Here is a 19,724-nt window from a genome sequence, read left to right as displayed (position 1 = left end):
CCTAAATAGATGATAAAGATACTAGAAGAATGTGACTCAACAGAAGTAACTTTGAGACTCTGTTTTTTTTTGACTGTAGACCCCTAAAGTTTGGCTTCTGCATGAGGGTAGACTTTGAAGAGCGAATGTCAGCCCTCTGACAACAGAGGCAGCTTTTTCTTAGTTACGCTTTGTGGACGCTTTCCTGGTATCTGTACAGTAAAAGATTTTCAAAATTACTTTTCTTCTCCTAGCACCTTCTGCCCCTTCAGACTTCTGACTTGCATTCATTCTTGATTCCAAGCTAATATGAAATGTGATTTAAAGTTCCATAATGCCCTCAAAAGAAGAGGCATGGGGATGGCAGGAGAAAGATAAATGGAGGGTTATTTGGTTTTCTTAAGAGGTTGGAAGTAGCTACTTCAGTCATTCTTTGATATAGTAGGTAAATTATTCTATCGGTATCATATTGGTTGTCTTCCTGCCCAGCTTATATTTGAGTGGGTCACCTGTCAGGCTGCCAAACTACAGTGCTTTAAAACGTGAGTTCCAAACAGTGTCCTGTAGCTGATCTATGAAAAATGCATCAGAGTAAAACTGGTCATGTTTTCAATTAAATTGGTAGAGACAGTGGTGTAAAATACGAGTAACTTACACTGACAAACCCAAAACAGCCAGGTGGTTAGCTCATTGTAAATTGAGAATGTAAAGTTTTTTTTTCTGTTTTGCATCTGTACAGGTATGTGATGGAAAAGTGTCTGTCCATGTCATTGAAGGGGATCACCGCACCTTATTGGAGGGAGATGGTGTTGAGTCAATTATTGGGATCATCCACAGCTCACTGGCAGAACCACGTGTCAGTGTCAGAGAGGGTTAAGTTCTGCTCACTTACTGTCAATGGTGAAGAAAATGCCAACAACATTCCTTGTTATGACAGACCCCAAGGAACTCTTCCTGTTGTTCAACATCTCATCTGCTCTGCTGCCAGAACTGGGAAGTCCAGCTGCATTTGATTGGTCTTTCTCACTCACTCACTCTTCTTTCACAACTTTTATGGGTTCTCTCTCCTTTTTCCCTTTTTATGATTTGTTTTATCCCTGTCCATGTTACATTAGTGCTGTGACTCTGTCACTGTGCACTGCTGTGAGGGTTCCCCACTGATGGTTGCTTCCTACACCTTTGGCAGTATGAAAAACAAATTTAGCAGTAGATTTCTTGTGCTCTGTGTTGTTTTGTCTTAACAGTATTCCAAAGGGTAAGTGGTAGCACTTGTTGACCAAGCCCAGTGAGCAGAGAGGGGAGCTGCAGCTGATTTCGGAGATACCTGTTGTCTGTGAAGAATCTGTCTGTAGTTAGGTCAGAAAGAGAATTCCATTGAGGCTTTTGTAACTGTGTTGTTTTTTTTCTTTTTTTTTCCTTTTTCTTTTTTTTAATTTGATATATTCTAAGTATTTATTGTGTCAAACCAGAGCCTTCTTGCTTGGTTTTAATTTATCATGGGTACCGGAGAAAAACATACATTTTGGAGGGGTAGATCTATTCTACAAGGGAAAGTTGCCAATTTTTTAAACCAAAGTGCATCTTTGGAACAGCCTGTTTATTTGGTGTTTATTTGGTGTTTTTTGTTGTTTTGTTTTGGTTGGTTGGTTTTGTGTGCTTTTTGTTTTGTTCCGTGGTTGTGTTTTTTTGTTTGTTTTTCACCCCCCCAAACACACCCTGCCCTGTTCAGAAAGGAAATGGTAGAAGGCAGCGTTCTTGCCATAATTCTCTCTTTTGAGAAGAGAGAGGAGTGGGGGGCAGTATGGATGGTTCAACAGATGCAACTGTATTGAACAGCATTAACTTGAGCTGATAAAAACAGGCAGAGCTGTCCCTAGAGATGTACTCGGTTTACATTTGTGCAAGGTTCTGTTCTATGCTTTACCAGAACCATAGTAAAGCATTACTATTGCTTCACCTTTATTCCCTCCCACCTCCAGTCTCTCCACCCAACCAGCCATTTGGAGTGTCAGGGGGAAGAGAGTTCTTCATCGATAACTGTACAAGTCCTCCTACCCCTGCTCTCCCATAACTGAAGCTCAGGCAAACATGCAAGCATCTACCCAAAGCCCCTGCATATTTTATTTAGCACAGGGCTCACTTAAGCCTTGGGTATTGATTTTTTTCTCTTGGCAATGAGATGGGAGATCCTACATAACTTAGCTAATTTATCAGTTCGGCGTGATTTTAGGATATAGTACCTTTTTTAAGGAAACTTACATAAAATACAATTTAAAAAAAATGCCTTTGCTGTGTTGGATCTGTCCTTTCCAAAATCAGTAAATCCTTGCTACACTTATGATACAGAGGAGACCAGGATAGCAACAAGGTACCAAGTAGGAGGCATTATTGTGCCTCCCAGAACTGCTTAATCCCCAGTTCTTTGTGTATTCATTCCCCAGTGAAGTATCCTGTTAGTACAGGAGCATTGTAGTGAGAGGAACAGCTGACTCCTCACTCAGGTTCTGACCTAGTGTTTTTTGCTTGTACTACCCTCTGTGGATAGTGGCTGGGTTAACTGGTTTTAGTTTTTTAAGGTATTTCTTTTGTGAAATCTGAAATACAAACAACATAATGTCAGCTTAAAGCATTTCCAGAATAAATCTTGTTCTTCTTTATTTCTTTCTTCCTTTCTTTCATTATTTTTTTTTTTTGGTCTAAAGAATGTTTTTCTCTTCGGCTCTCCTAGAATTAAAGAGAATTGATCACTGGTTGGCTTTTTGTCTTATTCTCTATTTTTTTTTAATCCTAACTTTTATTTGAAATCTCTCATTTCTTGATATAAAGGTAAAGCTGCTGCTGGCATATCTAATTTGGATCTGTAGAAATAACAATAATAAAGAAGACTTTAATATTATTTTGAAGCATGGCTTCTTGTTGCCATGATTTTAGTACCTTAGATGCAACCAAACCACACACCCACAGGACTGAAGTGGAAACTCTCAAATTCTAATTCGGGCTCCATTGTTGTGGTTTTGGATAAGCCATTAATGCTACCACCTCAGTTTCCCCATCTGTAAAATGGGACTAATAGCATCTACCTCAAGGTCATTGAGAGTTCTAGATAGGCAATGGGTATACGTGCTATTAAGTTGTTAGGTATGATGATCAGGTGTTAGGTGGCAATGGAAGGAGGCAGGCAGGTAATGTGTGAAGGGGAAGGTGCCTTACATCTGCAAAGAATGTGATACTGAGGAGTGGCTATATGTACTGGGCATATGTGCATAATATGGGACTTCATTGTATCTACTGCATGCTATCCATGCACATCCTAGCATATGACACCATGTAAAACAAAAATGATGAGGACTGATATATATTTTTTCCTTCTTGTTTTACTGCTGGCAGTTGTAACGAGCCTCACACAGAGTGAAATAATCCTTTTTGCCTTGGTTATGTTTAAAACCTAGAATGAAAAATAAAGGAGTGATTAAACTTTAATCAAACAGGTACAATATTTCTGCACTGAAATGAGGTGTTTAACAAGTCTGACCCAGCTGTTCAGCTTGCAATGAAAATGGTGCAGTTCTGAATGGGCTGTGTGGAGGGAGCAAGGACTAATGCTGTTCCAGCTCTCTGAGCAGGAGTTGTACAAGTTCTCTGTATAAACATAAATGTGCATGGTCTCCTCTAGGCAAAGCTTGAAGATACTGGTTTAGTAATAGAAGTTCCTCAAGATTTACTTACAGCCTTTATTCTCTCAATGTTCTTGTGGTTGTTATTATTTGAAAAGCAGAAGGTTATTGTTTTGTTTTTCCCATAATTGTCTAATTATGAGCTGCTGCCCTGTAACCCATTATGTAACTGGCTACTGAAAACAGTGTGCCAAAAATAAAAACCTTATTAGCGCTGGTATTGCTTGTTATTTCTTGGTGATCTGTTAACTAGACGGGTGGAAAAATAGCAGCATCATGCAAAATGAAATACTGCAATTGCTGATTTTGAGAAGTCAAAGATTTGCCCTTCCCTGTGAAACTGAAGTGGAAATCTCTTGTCAATTGATACCTGCATCCCTTTTCAGTTAGTTTCTCAGAAGCTTCTCTACATCATGCTAGTCTTCCTTATGACTGCAAAACATAGCCATTTATTGGCCCTGAAGCCTTAACTAGGCTCACAAAAAACATACTGCTATTGTGAAATAGTGTGCAGTAAACCTTGAATCTGCAATATAGCCTAAGAGAGAACAAGAACATATGGTAAACAATGGATATAATTGTCAGCACTAAAGCTATGACTTTGCTTTTGTATTCTGCCAGCTTCCTGTGGGGAAGAAATACTTTTTTTGCCACGGGCAAAAGCCCTGAAGTGTCAGAGATTAACAGAACTCAAGTGACTTTAAACGATTATCCAAGACAGCTGACGTGGAGAAGCTTTCTGTCTTTGGCAATGAGAGAGGTCAAGTAAAATCCAAAAGATTTAGGATAGAGTAGTGAAAAGGAAGCAGGCATTTGTTACTCCTGCAATTAGTTAAGATCGAACACCTTGCCTGCAAATCAGGGTCAAAGGAAAGGAAAAACAAACCCTGGAGAAACAGCATAAGTGGAAAAGGGAGGGGTGGAGAGTCTGGGTATTCAAAATAGCAGAACTGAGTGCTTAGGCCTCTGGAAGGTAGTGGAAGAGGTGGTAGGAAAGAACCAGAAGAGCTTCAGGCTTAGCTGTTTCTTGCAGCAGGATTCATCGCAACCATAAGTGCTAGAAAAGCAGAGGGGAGAAATGTGAGATTAGGCAGTGAACTTTAATTGTAAAGGCTGTCAGGAGACAAGCTCTAGCAGACTCCTGAACAACTGGAGAGTAGGTAGAACCCCTCTTAGACTATGTTGGAACGATTTTTTTCAATTTTCTCTCTTTTCAGGAAAAAATAGTCTAACTATGACTAAATAAGTTACATTGATATGAGTAGAAATGTGGTATTTTTTTATTTTTACTTTCCTGAACATACTCACTGATGGGAAATCCTGCCCTGTGTCACCCCTGTGGTGATCAGTAGTTTTCTAAATTGATGCAGAAGTGTAGTTTTGTCACATAAGTAGTTTGGTGCAGTGGCTCATTGCACTTCTCTGTGCTGGTGGTACCTATCCATTCCTTTTGTAACTTCGAGGGTAAGTGAGGTCCCTCGTTCAGTCCAAGCTCACGTAATAGTCAACAACCCCTTCACCATGGCATGTGCTGGGGACAGAGGATGAAGTGCAAGACCAAAGACATTTCTCAGGACTTGGGCACTGCACTGGGGGAAGATGGGTGTGCTGCCCGCTACCACGGGGTGCAGAACGGCTCCGGGCACGTACTGCTGCACAGGTCGCGCCACGGGAGGCGCGACCGGCGGACGGCGCTTTTCGTGGTGGATCACAGCGGGCCGCGGGAGAGCCCCACGAGCAGTGGCACCGCTCCCGGGCGCCGGCGGTGACACCGCCCGTGCCCGCCGTCACGGCGGCTGCCCCACAGGCTGGGGCGGCGCGCGGCTACGCAGGGCCACGGAGCGGAACAGTCCTGCAACGTCCCGGCCGGTACCGCCTTCCGCGACCGTAGACACAGGGAGCGCGAGCCCCGCGCTGCTTCCCGGGGGCGAGGACCTCACCGTGAGGACTCCTCCGCGCGCGGCCCCTGCCGGTAACGCTGAGGTTTCCGGAGGGGACGGTGCGCAGCTGCACTGCTGAGCCGGCCGGAGGGAGATGGCGGTTGCACCGTCCGGCCGCCTCTGTGCCCTGCCAGGGCTCGGCGTTCGCGCCCGCCTCCGGGCCTCAGGCGGCGGTTGCGAGCCCCGGTACAGCGGCGCGAGGCGGCAGCCGCCGTAGCGCCGCGCGGGCGGGAGATGCCGAAGCTGCGCGGGGAGGCTTTCTGGCGGGAGACGCTGCGGAGCGCCCACTACGTGGTGGCGCCCATGGTGGACCAGAGCGAGCTGGCCTGGAGGCTGTTGAGCCGCCGCCACGGTGCCCAGCTCTGCTACACGCCGATGCTGCATGCCCAGGTCTTCCTCAGGGACGCCAACTACCGCCGCGAGAACCTCTACGGCGAGGCCTGTCCCGAGGACCGCCCGCTCATCGTGCAGGTGAGCGCCGGGACCGACCGCTCGGTTCGCTCCCGAGTCGGCAGCGCCTACCGGGCCAGCCCTAGCGCCGCCGGCAGCGGCGGGGACTGCCGGGCGGAGCTTCCCGGGGGTTCGCCTTGCAGTGTGCTCTTGGCAACAGTGCAGAAGTAACTCAACGCTGCCAGATGTGCCCTTGCCCTTGTCATCCACCCTCTTGTGTTCATAAATTCAGACGTTCTCCAAACCTTCACGAGGACAAACTGGTCGATTTTACACAGATTTCGAAGTGGTTGTAGAGTATGACAGAAAAGTAGGGTATGACAGACCTGAAGCACTAAACTTATAAAACGGTGTTAGTTCTCTGCACCTTGTCTTTGGAGATACACTGCAGTTGGTCTTTTCTGGAGTCAAGGCTTGTTCCAGATCTTGTACCACTCTAGGAGAATCACAGTTTTTTGAATGTGTCTCTGAAACCACAATCGCAGTGCTTAGCTATAGTAAGAGACAGAAGAACAAATGCAAGAAAAAGTACACCCCTTTAAGCTTGTCTTACTAGTGCTGTGTGAGGTCTGGGTACTTCTTACCACTCTATCCCAATGAGGGAGGGGCCTGTAGAGCTGGAGAATAATGCAGGGAAAGACAGTGTGAGCAGAGAAATGGTGTGATTATGACTATGAGCCGGCAGCGTGCCCTGGCAGCTGCCAGAGTGCATCAGGCATGACATTGCTAGCCAAAGGGAGTGACTATCCCACTTTGCTCTATGCTGGTGTGCCCTCACCTTGAGTACTGTGTGTGGTTTTGGGCAACAACAATTATAAGGAGGACCTAAAGTGTCCAAAGGGAAGTGACAGAGATGGTGTAGAGTCTAGACGTGAAGATAGTTGAGGAGCAGCTGAATTCACTTGGATTGTTCAGCTTAGAAAAGAGGCGACTGATGGAAGGCCTCATGGCAGCCTACAGCCTCCTCACAAGGGGAATGGACGGACAGCTCTTCTCTCTGGTGACAGTGACAGGACCTCAGGAAATGGCATGGAACTGCAACAGGAGAGGTTCAGGCTGGATGTTAGGAAAAGGTGATTGGGCACTCAACCAGGCTCCCCAGGGAAGAAGTCACAGCACCAAGCCTGTCAGAGTGCAAGAAGCATTTTGACAACACTTTCAGACATACAGTTTGATTTATAGGTGTCCTGTGCAGAGCCAGTTGTTTGACAGATAATCCTAGTGGGGTACTTCCAACTCAGGATATTCTATGATTCCATCAGAATGCAGTGAAAGGAGACAGAAAACTTAATCCCTCTTTCTGATTCAGAAAGTAAAGCTTTCATCTACTTTGTTCTTCACACCCTCTTTTCTGCAGGGTGCCTTGGTTATCTGCCATCACGGAGCTTCTTTATTCAGTACTCTTTTCTGTTAGCTGACTATTGTTTCTTATACTTCTGGACAGGCTTGGGTTTTATCACAGGCACTGGGAAGTAGATCAGGCAGAGATATATATGAGCCCATTGTTCCCTGGACCATTTATTTTCCATGTAAAAAAACATTGATGTGGCTTGGTTGGAGGTTTTCTGTCATTTCAGAGAAGGCAAATGACTTTCCTGGCTTTGGTCAGTGTCAGCTGTGATTTGTAAAGTGTTACGGGGTTTAAGTAATGCTTTTTTATATATTTGTTTCAGTTTAAATCCATATTATTTAAATTTAAAGATACGGTGGATTATTTTTTGTTAATAAAACATTTTAGAAAATCTGTTTAAAAGCATACTTGTGAGGAATGGTCTGCCTCTATCCTCTTCAACAAAACCACTTCAAATTAAGGTAATTGTAACACATCAATGTTTTCTCAATGTTTTAAGCGTAAAGTTAATTATTTTTGTGACCAAGCATTTGATTAACAGCCCAATGTGTCTATTTCACATTCTGCACAGATCAATTCAGTTTAGAGGCAATGGTATTTATTAGTATCTACAAAGTTTGATCGTCTCAAGACCCTGAGACAGACACCATTGGTAACTCATTTCTTCTGCATTACTTTTTATGTATTCAAATGCTTCAGCTGTTTGTTGTACGGGGAATTTGAAGAGTTGTTTCCTCTTATTGATGGGTGCCACATGTAAAATACTCTGCAAATACTTCTTTGCCTCTTGATGCTTATCTTTCTCATTTTGTCATTTGAAATTTGAGACTCTTTAGCTGGTGTCACAGATCTTTTTGAGAAATTACAGTTGTTATGAACTGTGTATATTATGCCCATTTTCTGTAGCAACTGGTTGCTTTGTGTATGTCATAATGCTATCAGTACTTGAAAAAAAGCTATTGCCTGATTTTTCCACTTGTTTTTGTCTTTCTCAGTTCTGTGCCAATGACCCTGAAGTGTTTGTCCAAGCAGCACTGTTGGCTCAGGATTATTGTGATGCCATAGACCTAAATTTGGGATGTCCCCAGATGATTGCAAAGAGAGGTATGTGCAAATCTGAGCCCTGGATAAACAGAGAAATTGCGTGTTTTAAATGTGTACTTTGGCAGTGAGACATCGAAAAGACCAAATTAAGCCTTGGTGTGGGTGACTGCAGTACTGTTGAAATCAGACTTAATTGCATCCACTTTAATAGGTACAGATTTGTAGTACCTAAAGCAAAATTAGGTATACTAATAATTCCTACTTCTCTTGAGTGATCGCTCTTACATCTAGAATATTCTTCAAAAATCTCATTTTTAGCAAGAGCTTGATTTTTTTTTTTTCTGATTTCAATCAAAGAGCCTAAATTAAAAAAACTACATTTAAAATAATACTAAGCTGTCACTTAGTGTCTCCTGTTTGCTTGATACATGCACAGAGTTTATTCACGTTAGCATATAAGAGGATAAAACCTGCTGAACCCTTAAGAGTATTGCAAAGGTAGCTGTATTTCAAAAGCCAGAACCAGTGTAGTAAATCTAGGACAGCATGGGAAACAGAACAATCCAACTCCTCCAGTTTGGGAAGGACAGAACAAATCTGTTTCTGTCAGTGAGGCATCAGTATCTGTATCTTTGTGTGTGAATGTTTATGAAAGCTGTATACTTCAGAACCTTACTGTTCCACACAAGTCTGTCATATGCTATTTTATTATAGGTCACTATGGAGCATTTCTGCAAGAGGAATGGGATCTTCTCCAGAGAATGAGTAAGTCTTTAGAAAGGCCTCACTTCAGAGGCTTAATTTGAGAGGGAATGGGATGAATTCATCAGTAAGAGGAGGCTTAATTTTTGTGGGGATAAGGGGTGCAGCAGGTTTATTTGAGGAAGGTTGGGGGGGTTATTTATTTTATTACTGTATTCGTATTCCAATGGCACCCTCGTGGTACTTTATGATATCCCACTACAAACTAGGTCTGCTAAAAGACTTTGGTACCTTTCACATTAGGTGAAAGGGAGTTATTTAAGTCCCAGTCTAGTGATGGCTTAGTGGCTCTTCACCTCCAGAAATAGGAGAATACTCAGCACCTTACTTTTTCACTTTGAAGTTCTCAAGTTCTTTCTGACATTACAGTTGCCCTTTTGTCATCAGCTCAGTGTACTTTTTCCATCCATGTCTTAACAAATTATGCCTCTCTTCTTCAAACTTGTGTAGGGTGTTCTTGGGATATTGGTAGTGGTTGTGAACAATATTGTGTGTGTATATATATATACATATATCTATATGTAAATAAATACATTTGGAACTGCTTTCTTTTTAAAAAAGCTTTTGATCATTGTATAGAGCCAAGAATGTCTTCTCCCCACTTCCCCCCACAAAGCAAGTATCTGAACTATGACGTTATAGACTCTTACTTCTGTTGTGTTCCCTGTAGTCCAGGGAATCTTGAATGATGTACAGAAAAAAGACACTGCTGGGAACCTAGAAAGATAGACAATGCTTTTTTGCCCGCCACATAATGCGGTTGTTAGGGTGCTTCTCTTTGGAGTGAAAGATGTAAATCAGAACAGCCTCAAGGTGCGAAGAGAACACAGGGCATTTGGTTTGTAAGAGTTGTCTTATTAGGCTATTCTGTAAGAGCTGGGCAAAGCTTCTGCCTCTTCCTCCTTCTCCACACAGTACCGTTTTCTGCTTGGACCTGTATACACCTCACTTGCTCCTTCAAAAGCGTGGTAGGAAGTACTGATCGCTAGAACTTCTAGGATTTCAATGAGAAGAAAACTGGTGCCTTCATGCATTATACATCTAAGCTCTGGAAGAAAACAGAATTTCAGGCATGCCACTGCTCAGCATTTTCTGTTGGCTGTTTTCATTAGCCCTCTTTTTGGTAGCATTCCAATTCCATGCCCTGTGTAAAGACTATGGAAGTTTAACATGATGTTGTAGATTTTACCGTGACCCATTTGATTCCTATTTGACTGGGATCACAACCTACCTCAGTCAAAGAATGGTTGAGGTTGGAAGGGACCTCTGGAGGTCATCTGGTCCAACTCCTCCTGTGCATACAGGGACACATAGGGCAGGTTGCACAGGACTGATTCCAGATGGCTTTTAAAGCTCTCCAAAGAAGGAGACTCCACAACCTCTTTGGGCAACTTGTTCCAGTGCTCTGTCACCTACACAGTAAAGTGCTTCCTGATTTTTGGATGGAACCTCTTGTGTTCCAGTTTGTACCCAATACCTCTTTTCCTGGCACTGGGCACCACTGACAAGAGCCTGACTTTGTCTTCATTGCAGGCTCCCTTAAAGTATTTATAGACATTGATGAGATCCTCCCAAGCCTTCCCTTTTCTAGACTAAACAGTCCCCCCTCTCTCATCTTTTCTTCATAGGAGTGATGCTCCAGTCCCTTTACAGTCCAAGTGGCCCTACATTGGACTCTTTCCAGTATGTCCATGTCTCTGTTGTACTGGGGGGGGAGGGAGGGGAGGTGAACTGGACACAGCACTTCAGTTGCAGCCCCACCAACGATGAGTAGAGTGGAAGAATCACCTCCTTCGACCTGCTGGTGATACTTTGCCTAATGCATCCAAGAATACTGTTAACCTTCTCAGTGGCAAGGGCACACTGCTGACTCATGTTCAACTTGGTGTCCACCAGGACTCCTAGGTCCTTTTCTGCAAAGTTGCATTCCAGCTGTGTGGCCCTAGCATGTACTGGTGCCCCCAGCATGAACAGTCAATGAGCTGCTGGTTGTCATGGACAAGGCTCTACTCATAATTATTTGGATGATAATTTATATAGAAGCAAAGGATCTTTAGTAGGAAATCTAGGCAAGTGTTAATGTTGTTGGCAGAGAAGGAGGGACGCAACATGCTGTGACAGTAGTAGACCTGTATCAGTGGTTAAGATTTGAGGGGGGAGGTCCTTGAGAGTGAAGGTTAAATTTGGTGGAAGAGTTAGATCTATTAAATGCTGAGCATTTAATGCCTCCTTATTAGAATGCAGGTTTTGTGCATCGTTTACTATCAGTTGATGAACCTCTACAATAAGGATTGCAGAGGACATTGCTCATCGTTTAAGCTGTGAGAATTGCATAGCATTAACTTTTCAAGCTTTTTCCATACCACACCCAGTATCTATCTGATCTTGAGAATAGGCACTCTTCATAGCATTGTGCAGCCCACTTACCTGTCTTTTCAATCTTTCCCAGTTTTCCTGGCTAACGAGAAGCTCTCTGTTCCCATCACATGCAAAATCCGTGTTTTCCCAGAAATTGACAAGACAGTGAAGTATGCACAGATGCTGGAGAAAGCTGGCTGCCAGGTAAGGAGGCAGCTGCTCCCTGTACTTTTGCATTGGACACATGTCTCTGTATAAAGCATCTTGTGACCAGACTTTGATGTATCGTGGAGATGAGTACGCTACATTGTTTTACAGACAAGGAAAATGGGGTACAATGTGATTGTATATTGTATTAGCAGTCATAGGCAGCAAGCAGTTCATTAGTGTGATATGGAAGAGGTCATGAGTTCCGTCTCTATTGTAATCACTTCACCATGTGACATCTTTCACTGTGGGTGAGCACCTCAGACTACCAAAGAACTGCAGCAAGCAGTGTGAATGTATGAAATACGCAGGGATATATATATATATGTAAATAAAAAAACACTAGTACCAAAGGTCGCCATCACCAGTTAAGAAATAAGCAAACCTTCTGGGATTTAATTTCAGAGGCAGTCTGTAGTTAGAGACAGTACTGCCAGTGTTTAGGCCTTCTGCTGAGGGCAATGCCAGATCAATGTATCACAAACAGGAGCCAATGCAATAGGAAATCCATAGGTTCTCCCAAGATAAGACCTTATCGTGCCATGGAGCAGCAAGATGAATGAAGCCCAGGACTTCATTGGTACCTTTCCATGATACCAACAGCCCTGCACTTTTTAAATAGCACTGGGAATTCAGTAGCATCCATGAAATGCATGGGGTTAAAGGAAATCTTTTGTCAATGGATTTGTTCCAGTGGTTCATACACTTAAAAAGTAAATGGAACTTTGTGTTCTAGCTGCTGACTGTCCATGGCCGTACTAAAGAACAGAAGGGACCACTTGCTGGTGTGGCATCCTGGGAGCACATTCAAGCTGTCAGGTTAGTGAGCAGTACCAATCTTAATGTAATTCTGCTAGCACACTATGAAGGGCGATTTTTTTTTTCTTTAAGCAGTGAGTGCAATGGCACCGAAGCGTGAATTTGTGTGACAGGAGTAGGACTTCTGGCTTGACTCTAAAGAGTCCTTCCTAATTCTCAATATTATGCATCTGTTTTATTCACTGGTATAGGAAAGCCGTGAGCATTCCTGTGTTTGCAAATGGAAACATCCAGTGTCTCAGTGATGTGGAAGAATGTATCCGTAAGACAGGAGTGCATGGTGTCATGACTGCAGGTAAAGAAAATGAGCTTTTACTGTTAATAGGTGAGGATACAAACTGTTTCTTACTCTCTTTAGCAGCCCCATACACATTTATTAAAAGCCTACATCAGGCTGACATGGTGAACAACTTAGATTGAAAGCTGAGTGGCCTTTCTCTATCCTTTTACACTGGATATCTCTTACCAGGACCAGGAAGCACTTTACAGTAAGAATTGTTGTGTTGAACTTGTAGTACCATTGAGTGGATAGCTCGAGTCTAATTACGTGACAAAGACATATAGGATGCCTGTCTGGGAATATTTCCAGAGCATCGGTTAATCGGTAGAATAGTTTTTGAATGGGTCTTGATGCAGTAAGTGTGTCCACTGATTAAGATGCAGCTGATTCATATTTGGTTGGGATAAGAAAGAAGTGATATTACTTGCTACAAGAAGATAGGACAGATATCAGAAAAAGCTTCCATTCACTTGCACAGTTAAAGCAATGAAACATGATGCCTGAGACATTGTGAAATCTTATTTTTAGGAAAACACAGATTAACAAAAGGTTTATCAAACTCCTAGAGCAAGGCATAGTGAGATGCTGTATTTGCAAACTGAAGCCAAACAAATGAGAGTACGGACATACCATTGTCTAAATATTTAACCACTGGCCAAGAAAAGCATTGATTTCTCTTTTATTGAAAGTTTTTGTGGAAAGGTTAGATGCCTTTGTGGTTAATATTTTAATTAGGTATGATCTATTGTGCTCAATTAAGAATTATACAGTGAAATACAGTATCCTGAAGTCAGGCTAGAATTTATGAACCCTTTGTTCCTCTTTGTGGCTGATGTGTCCGTGACTGGCCAGAACAATCACAACAGAGCTGATTAACTACAGAGTCTAGATTTTGTTGTCCGTTACAATCCTGAAATGAAAGTTTGAGTGTTTCTTTTCATTCCCTAGAAGGTAATCTTCATAATCCAGCTTTGTTTGAGGGCCGAAACCCACTGGTGTGGGAGATGGCTGAGGAGTATCTGGAGATAGTGCAGAAGTACCCTTGTCCACTGTCTTATGTTAGGGCTCATCTCTTCAAGCTCTGGCATCACACGTGAGTATCTCCAGAAAACACTTCATGTTTTCAGGTGTATTCCTGCTTGACAAGCATCTGGTTTTTCTATATGAGATATAATTTAGTAGTTTAGTGGGTAGTATTGGTGATAGGAGGACGGTTGGACTAGATGATCTTGTAGGTCCTTTCCAAACTTGTTTCTATGATTCTATACAAGAATTTGTCTGACCTGAATTAGTATGTTGCAAGGTTTTCTTTCCTGGACCTACCTGGAGAGAATGTGGTCTGAAGCCTTTAACCTTCACTACAGGGAAACAAGGCTTGGGAAATGAACAAGTTACCACGCGATAAACTAAGGTGTGAGCTTGCAGCACATCTGCTACTGTGTGGTAATTGCCTATATGCACACATGCACTTTGGTAAACATGAGTTAACTAACTTCTCGTTCATTGTGACGCAAACTATCTCACATTTATTGTGGAGTAAGAGCGTGGTCAATGGCAGTTACTGAGTAGCTGATGCATGGTATGTTTATGTTAGTTTATCTTAGAGTACCTTGTTTACATGCCCAAACTTGCAACTATTTACCTGAAAGAGTAGCAGGTGTCTGTGAACAAGAAAGACGATAAGCTGCTACCACAGGCAAATGCAGTGAGAAAAATCTGTAAAAAGCTTTTTATAAAAGACATTTTTAGATGATCTCCTTAGACTAGCAGTAATGAATAAACATGACTTGATGTTTTGGATTTGTCTCAGGCTTCAAGTTTACCAGCAGCTGCGTGAAGAATTAGCAAAAGTGAAGACTCTAGAGGGAATTGTAGATGTCAACAGGGAGTTGAAGCTACGATGCCAGGTACCAAGATGGACCCTAATCTCCCAGAACAACTCTGTCTGAATTTGGTGGGAACGTACCATGTATGTCACACAGTTGATGTCTGTTAGCCACCTCATTGAAACTTTGAGGCTTACAAACTGTGATATGGGTAGCTTACTACAGTACCAGCCCCTTAAGCCCAAACAGCTTTACATTGGAGAAAGCTTATTTAGGAGTTACAAATCTTCTTCATTTCATCTGTCTTACTAGAGTTTTTTTGACTACATTTAACTGTCAGTAGCAGTTATTTTAAATTACTCTTTGTGGTTTCCTGGAGTTTGAGGCATTATTTAGAATATTTCCTGAGAACTACAGGAAAACTGACTTTATCTCTACGCTGCAGGAAGAAATAGCTAATCAGAAAGAAGGAGAAAAGCCAAAAGAAGGGTTACCTTTTTTCCACTGGATCTGTCAGCCGTACATCAGGCCGGGGTGAGTTATCTATTTTAACATGACCAGATACACATATGCTTTTCCTGCTCATGCTGTCAGTGCAGAGTCCTTCAGTTCTGTTCTAGGAGCTTACATACATTTAAAAACAAATGAAAATGCTTGGTTATACTTATTGTGGCTTTTTCTTTATTTTCTTGATTATTGTTTTGTTCATGGGGATGTTGCTCATTGTAGGGAACATCTTCCCTTCAGCCAACTTATAATGATGTACACCATTTCAGGCCAAAGGAGAGATGCAAGGAGAATGGAACCAGGGGGACTGAAAAAGGTGTGCGAGGGAAACGTGCTCTGGAAGAGGATGAAGATGGAAATTCTGAGCTTCTATCAAAGAATAAGCAAAAAAAGAAGTTAAGAAATCCAAATAAAAGCTTTGATCCATCTTTAAAACGTAAGTTCCATCTATTGGCATATACATGTATACATGGGAAGTTGCTGGTATTAGCTTTAACATAAGTTGCTACTATTTTCTTCTTGTCTATGTAGTTGTAGAATCTTCTTTTTAAAGACGGAGCATTATAGGAAAACTTTGGTACTAGGCAACATTTATTCAAATTGTGTTCATTAGGAAAGATATCTAATCATCAAAGAAGTAGGTGGATGTCCACTACAAGCAACTTTTTAAGCTCCAAATGCTTTACAAATTAAATTTTATCAGTTGCTAGTATTTGAAATTGAAATTGCATATGCATTTCAAGCAATTTTCCTCCTCTTTTGCACTAGACCTGAGATTTAAAACTTTTATGTTTATAGCTGTTATGTATATAGCTTAGACACACTGTGAAAGTCAATGTATCTTTTACCTTCTTTGCACAATTCTTTGAAGTGCTGTATTTCTATCTCAAAGAGTCCCCCTCTGGCTGGAGAGAGAGGCACCAAGCTTTGTATGATCCTGAATTTTTGAATTTACTCTTTCCATATGAAAACACTATTCCTAAAATCAGGTCTCTGTCTTTTGCAGCCAAATACGCAAAATGTGATCAATGTGGGAACCCTAAGGTAAGTCAGTGCCAGTATCTGTTAAAGCACTTCCAGCTTCCATGAAGCTGGCCAGTTAACACAGCTTGGTGCTTCAACCATGATTGTTTGAAATGGGGCTTGGACTCATATTTGTTTTGCCTTTCCGTCATTGTAATGTTGCAGGCTGCCCTTCAAGTCTTTAGAATTGGTCTGTATTTTTTTTTCCTAGCTGCTAAGTTTCTAAGCTCTGTCATGTAATGGCCAGAGAGAATGTTTTTTAAAAAAAAAAGTAATTGGTGGGGGGGAAAAAATTACTTTAAGCATGTGTAAGCCAAAGCATTCAAGACACCTAGTCTGGTTTTGCCAAGCTGTAAAATATCCAGCTGAGTTACTGCCCTCCCCTGAAGAAGGGTCATACCTTATATTTTAATATATACTTCAGTGTATTTAGTCTGAAAAAAAGGGAAGTAATTGATGTAGTAACATTTACGTATTTTAGGCACAGTTGCAGATGGTACCAAGCATCTGTCAGGCACCTTGTTTCACATAGTACTTTTCTAGAGAAATATAGCAAGCTCAACTGTAACAAGTATCATAACTCTTGTTCCAAAGTGCTTATGACATTTGCCTGCTTATGGTATGTAATTTGCGCTGCCCAACAGCTTAGTGCTGTTGCAGAAGTGGACAGTGGATTTATTTATTTTTTATTATTTTTGTTTCTCTGCATAAGCTATCACTAATAGCTATGTCACCATCCTCCTCACTCTCTGTGACATCAGCTCTGTCATCTTCATTAGACAGAGGTGTGACTGGCTAGTGTATGAGTCCAGCTGTTTTCCAAAGGTTTGAATGTACAGAGCTGTATTGTTGTTGCTTATTATGGTTAAATAATTAATTTATTCTTACTAATAAACTGATACAAGCTTCTTTACACCACCACCTCACCCAGGGCAATAAATGTGTGTTTAACATGTGCCGTGGCTGCTGTAAGAAAAGAGCATTCAAAGAAACAGCAGACTGTCCTGGTAAGTGCAGCTGTTCCTATCAATTTTGTCCTTAGACATCACTGAGCAAATGTCTCATCTCTGTATATAGTATAGTTGTTATTCTAAGTGGGGGGAGAGAAGGGGAGGGAGGAGGGAAAAAGTGTTAAATTCTACATCCATAGCTAGCTAAAAACATATAGAGTACAATTAAGCGTATGCTCTTCCTAGTGTGTGCGGTAGTTCTTCCAAGACCTGGGCATCTGTTCTTTCCAGACCAGACCATTAGAACCCATTTTTTCTAGCTACAGGGAAAGAGTTGTTCTGTTTTCCAGTGTGCTTATTTCAGTGTCCTTTTTTTTTTCCCCTTCTTTTTCATTCTTCTACTCATCCTTCCTTCTTCAGGTCACGGGTTGCTTTTTAAGACCAAGTATGAGAAATCCCTTTTGTGGCAGAGCAGTCAAACAGGAATTCAGAACCCAGAGATCAGTCAGAGAGATGTGGATTTTGGGGAGACAGCTGTACTGAAGGAGGCTGATGACACCGCATCGTGAAGCATTGGAAATGAATAATAAAAGAGCTTCTGAAAGGCCTTCGCTTCCCTGGGCCAAAGAAACTGCCATCTCTAGAGCACTGTCAGCTCTGTGAACTTGTTCCACAGGTTTATTTTAAGTTCTGGACACATTTATTTAATTAAAACTCTGCTTACTCAGGGAATTTTCCTGCATTTGAAATAAAAAGGATGCAATTAAATTTCTCATGTGTTTCAAAGACTGAAAATGCTGCATTTGGGTTGGTGGGGCAGGCAACCATGTGCTGCCATTACCATCTGCTTTCAGCTAAGTTTATTAATCGTTCATGTCATATTTTTAATAGTGGGGAATAAATTTCATATATTAGAACAACCTCCTGGAGTGTTAAAAACAATCATGTTAATGACTCTGTCACTAATGGAAAATGTCATGTCTGTCTTGAGTTTCAGAAGTCCATATTGTCACCACAGAAAGGAACCTGGGGTACTTCGAAAATGTGAAGGTGTCATACACTGCTATAAACACACTGTGGATTAACAGTTACTGGTTTTATACAGTGTGCTAAAGCTTAATGCTCTCCCCTGAGCTAAAGACCAGGAGGAAAATAAAATCTCTATTTTAATAGAGAGGGGTTGCTGAAATAATTTGCTAAATTAGAACCACGTCGATGAACTGGTCCCTACCCACATTGCATAATTACATGATCCTGTTTCTTTTCCATATGATAAACACTGTGAAAAAGTGCCTCAAAACCTGCTGTAGTTCTACACATGCAAGACCCTACTACCCTGCCTTTTATCTTTTTCCCCTCTCCATGTGTTTTGCGTGTCCTCTAGGCAGTCAGTCAGCGCAGCTGTCTGTGTTCAGTGTGCTTTCTAGACTCCTAATTATGGAGAGTCTTAACCTGCCTCTCAGACATTCCTTTGGGAAGTTACACTGAGTTTGAAAGGAAATGAGCTGTAAACCCAGCACATAGCATCGTTGGGCTATAAAGCATTGTACATTGCTGGAAACAGAGACTATATACCTATACCCATACCAAAACAGCTATTAAAGATCTTTTTTTTTTTAAAAAAAAAAAAAACAAACTTTCAGGAACACAGAAATAACAGCATGCTCTGATAACTATAGAACCCATTTTTAACTTTTTTTTTTAAAAAAAAACTTTTCAACAACTGTGCCCCTCTTATGCATATATGTCTATATCTATATGCATGCGTGTGCACATGCCCCTCCCCCCCCACACACACCTCGAGCTCAGGCAGGATTTCGAGGTCTCATCACTAGCTTATATTTCCTAGCCTGCATTACAAGCTATGTCATAGAGCTCATACGTGGACTAGAACAGTATGCTAAAGAGACCAAACTGCTAGGAACTGTAGACTTATTTAAACCGTGGGGAACTGGTCTTACTCATACTACTAACAATAAGAGAGCTCACAAGATTGTCAGCTCACTAAGCAGAGCAGTGTATGTGAAGCAGAGGCCTTGGCCTACCCTCATTAACACTCACCCTTGTGCTTTCCTAGTCTGTGTTCAAGTTTTCCATACAATTTCTTTAGGCACATTACCTATCAGCTGATTATGCATATCTTTAGCTTCACATCTGGCTACATTTAACAATCTTTTATCTAGTTCTTGACATTCATTCCCACTTCAAGTCCTCTAGAGAGATCACAAGAGTTAAGAACTTCATATCCATTTGGAAGCTGAATTAAATGCTGCCTAACAGTTGTGGCATTCTATAGATTGTGACAATAAAAGTAGTTCAAACTCACCTCATGAGTCTTCCCATTTCATTTGTTCTTTATTATAACAAAGTATTTTCCATTCCTCAGAATACCATCTGCCCAGCCTTACTCAATTTGCTAACCAAGTCTTTCAGCAGCTTTCATAATTTCTGACTACCCTTGTATTTAATTCAAGTTTAGACACTAACCTGGAAGGTGTTATTCTTTCTACTTTACCTTGTGAACAGGAACTAGCACAGAAACCCAGGAGAGGGA

At 41.7% G+C, this 19,724-nt stretch overlaps 2 protein-coding genes across 3 annotated transcripts in view; both read left to right on the top strand.

The window, feature by feature from the left end:
- The window catches only part of FASN (fatty acid synthase), a 45,505-nt gene extending 41,632 nt beyond the window's left edge, over positions 1 to 3,873 (top strand). The window contains exon 43 of the mRNA XM_068654555.1: positions 719 to 3,873. Within this exon, the coding sequence (XP_068510656.1) occupies positions 719 to 856 (138 nt within the window). The 3' untranslated portion in view covers positions 857 to 3,873. The remainder of the gene's footprint in view (positions 1 to 718) is intronic.
- Positions 3,874 to 5,671: 1,798 nt separating this feature from the next.
- On the top strand, positions 5,672 to 18,866 carry DUS1L (dihydrouridine synthase 1 like). 2 transcript variants are annotated; one of them, XM_068654574.1, is made up of 13 exons: positions 5,672 to 6,064; positions 8,390 to 8,498; positions 9,153 to 9,203; positions 11,650 to 11,762; positions 12,502 to 12,584; positions 12,776 to 12,909; positions 13,813 to 13,957; positions 14,675 to 14,771; positions 15,136 to 15,224; positions 15,467 to 15,633; positions 16,204 to 16,241; positions 17,152 to 17,227; positions 17,591 to 18,866. In XM_068654574.1, the coding sequence occupies exons 1-13, from the start codon at positions 5,828 to 5,830 to the stop codon at positions 17,737 to 17,739; spliced, it is 1,488 nt and encodes a 495-aa protein (XP_068510675.1). In that variant the 5' UTR covers positions 5,672 to 5,827; the 3' UTR covers positions 17,740 to 18,866. The 2 variants fall into 2 exon arrangements, with proteins under 2 accessions (XP_068510675.1, XP_068510676.1); XM_068654575.1 differs by having other exon boundaries at positions 5,674 to 6,064; positions 12,776 to 12,879.
- Positions 18,867 to 19,724: the final 858 nt, after the last annotated feature.

The sequence above is a fragment of the Anas acuta genome, chromosome 18 (genome assembly GCF_963932015.1).
Source record: "Anas acuta chromosome 18, bAnaAcu1.1, whole genome shotgun sequence".
NCBI classification, from domain to species: domain Eukaryota; kingdom Metazoa; phylum Chordata; class Aves; order Anseriformes; family Anatidae; genus Anas; species Anas acuta.
Note: the sequence above shows the minus strand (reverse complement) of the source record. Positions and strands in the feature narration are given on the sequence as shown.

What these genes read in the sequence shown, in the direction of transcription:
- DUS1L (XM_068654574.1), top strand. Translation starts at nt 5,828, where the DNA reads ATGCCGAAGCTGCGCGGGGAGGCTTTCTGGCGGGAGACGCTGCGGAGC. An exon ending in TGAGCTTTTACTGTTAATAG is followed by an intron (nt 12,910 to 13,812) that starts GTGAGGATACAA and finishes TTCATTCCCTAG; the next exon opens with AAGGTAATCTTCATAATCCA. An exon ending in TTCAAGCTCTGGCATCACAC is followed by an intron (nt 13,958 to 14,674) that starts GTGAGTATCTCC and finishes GATTTGTCTCAG; the next exon opens with GCTTCAAGTTTACCAGCAGC.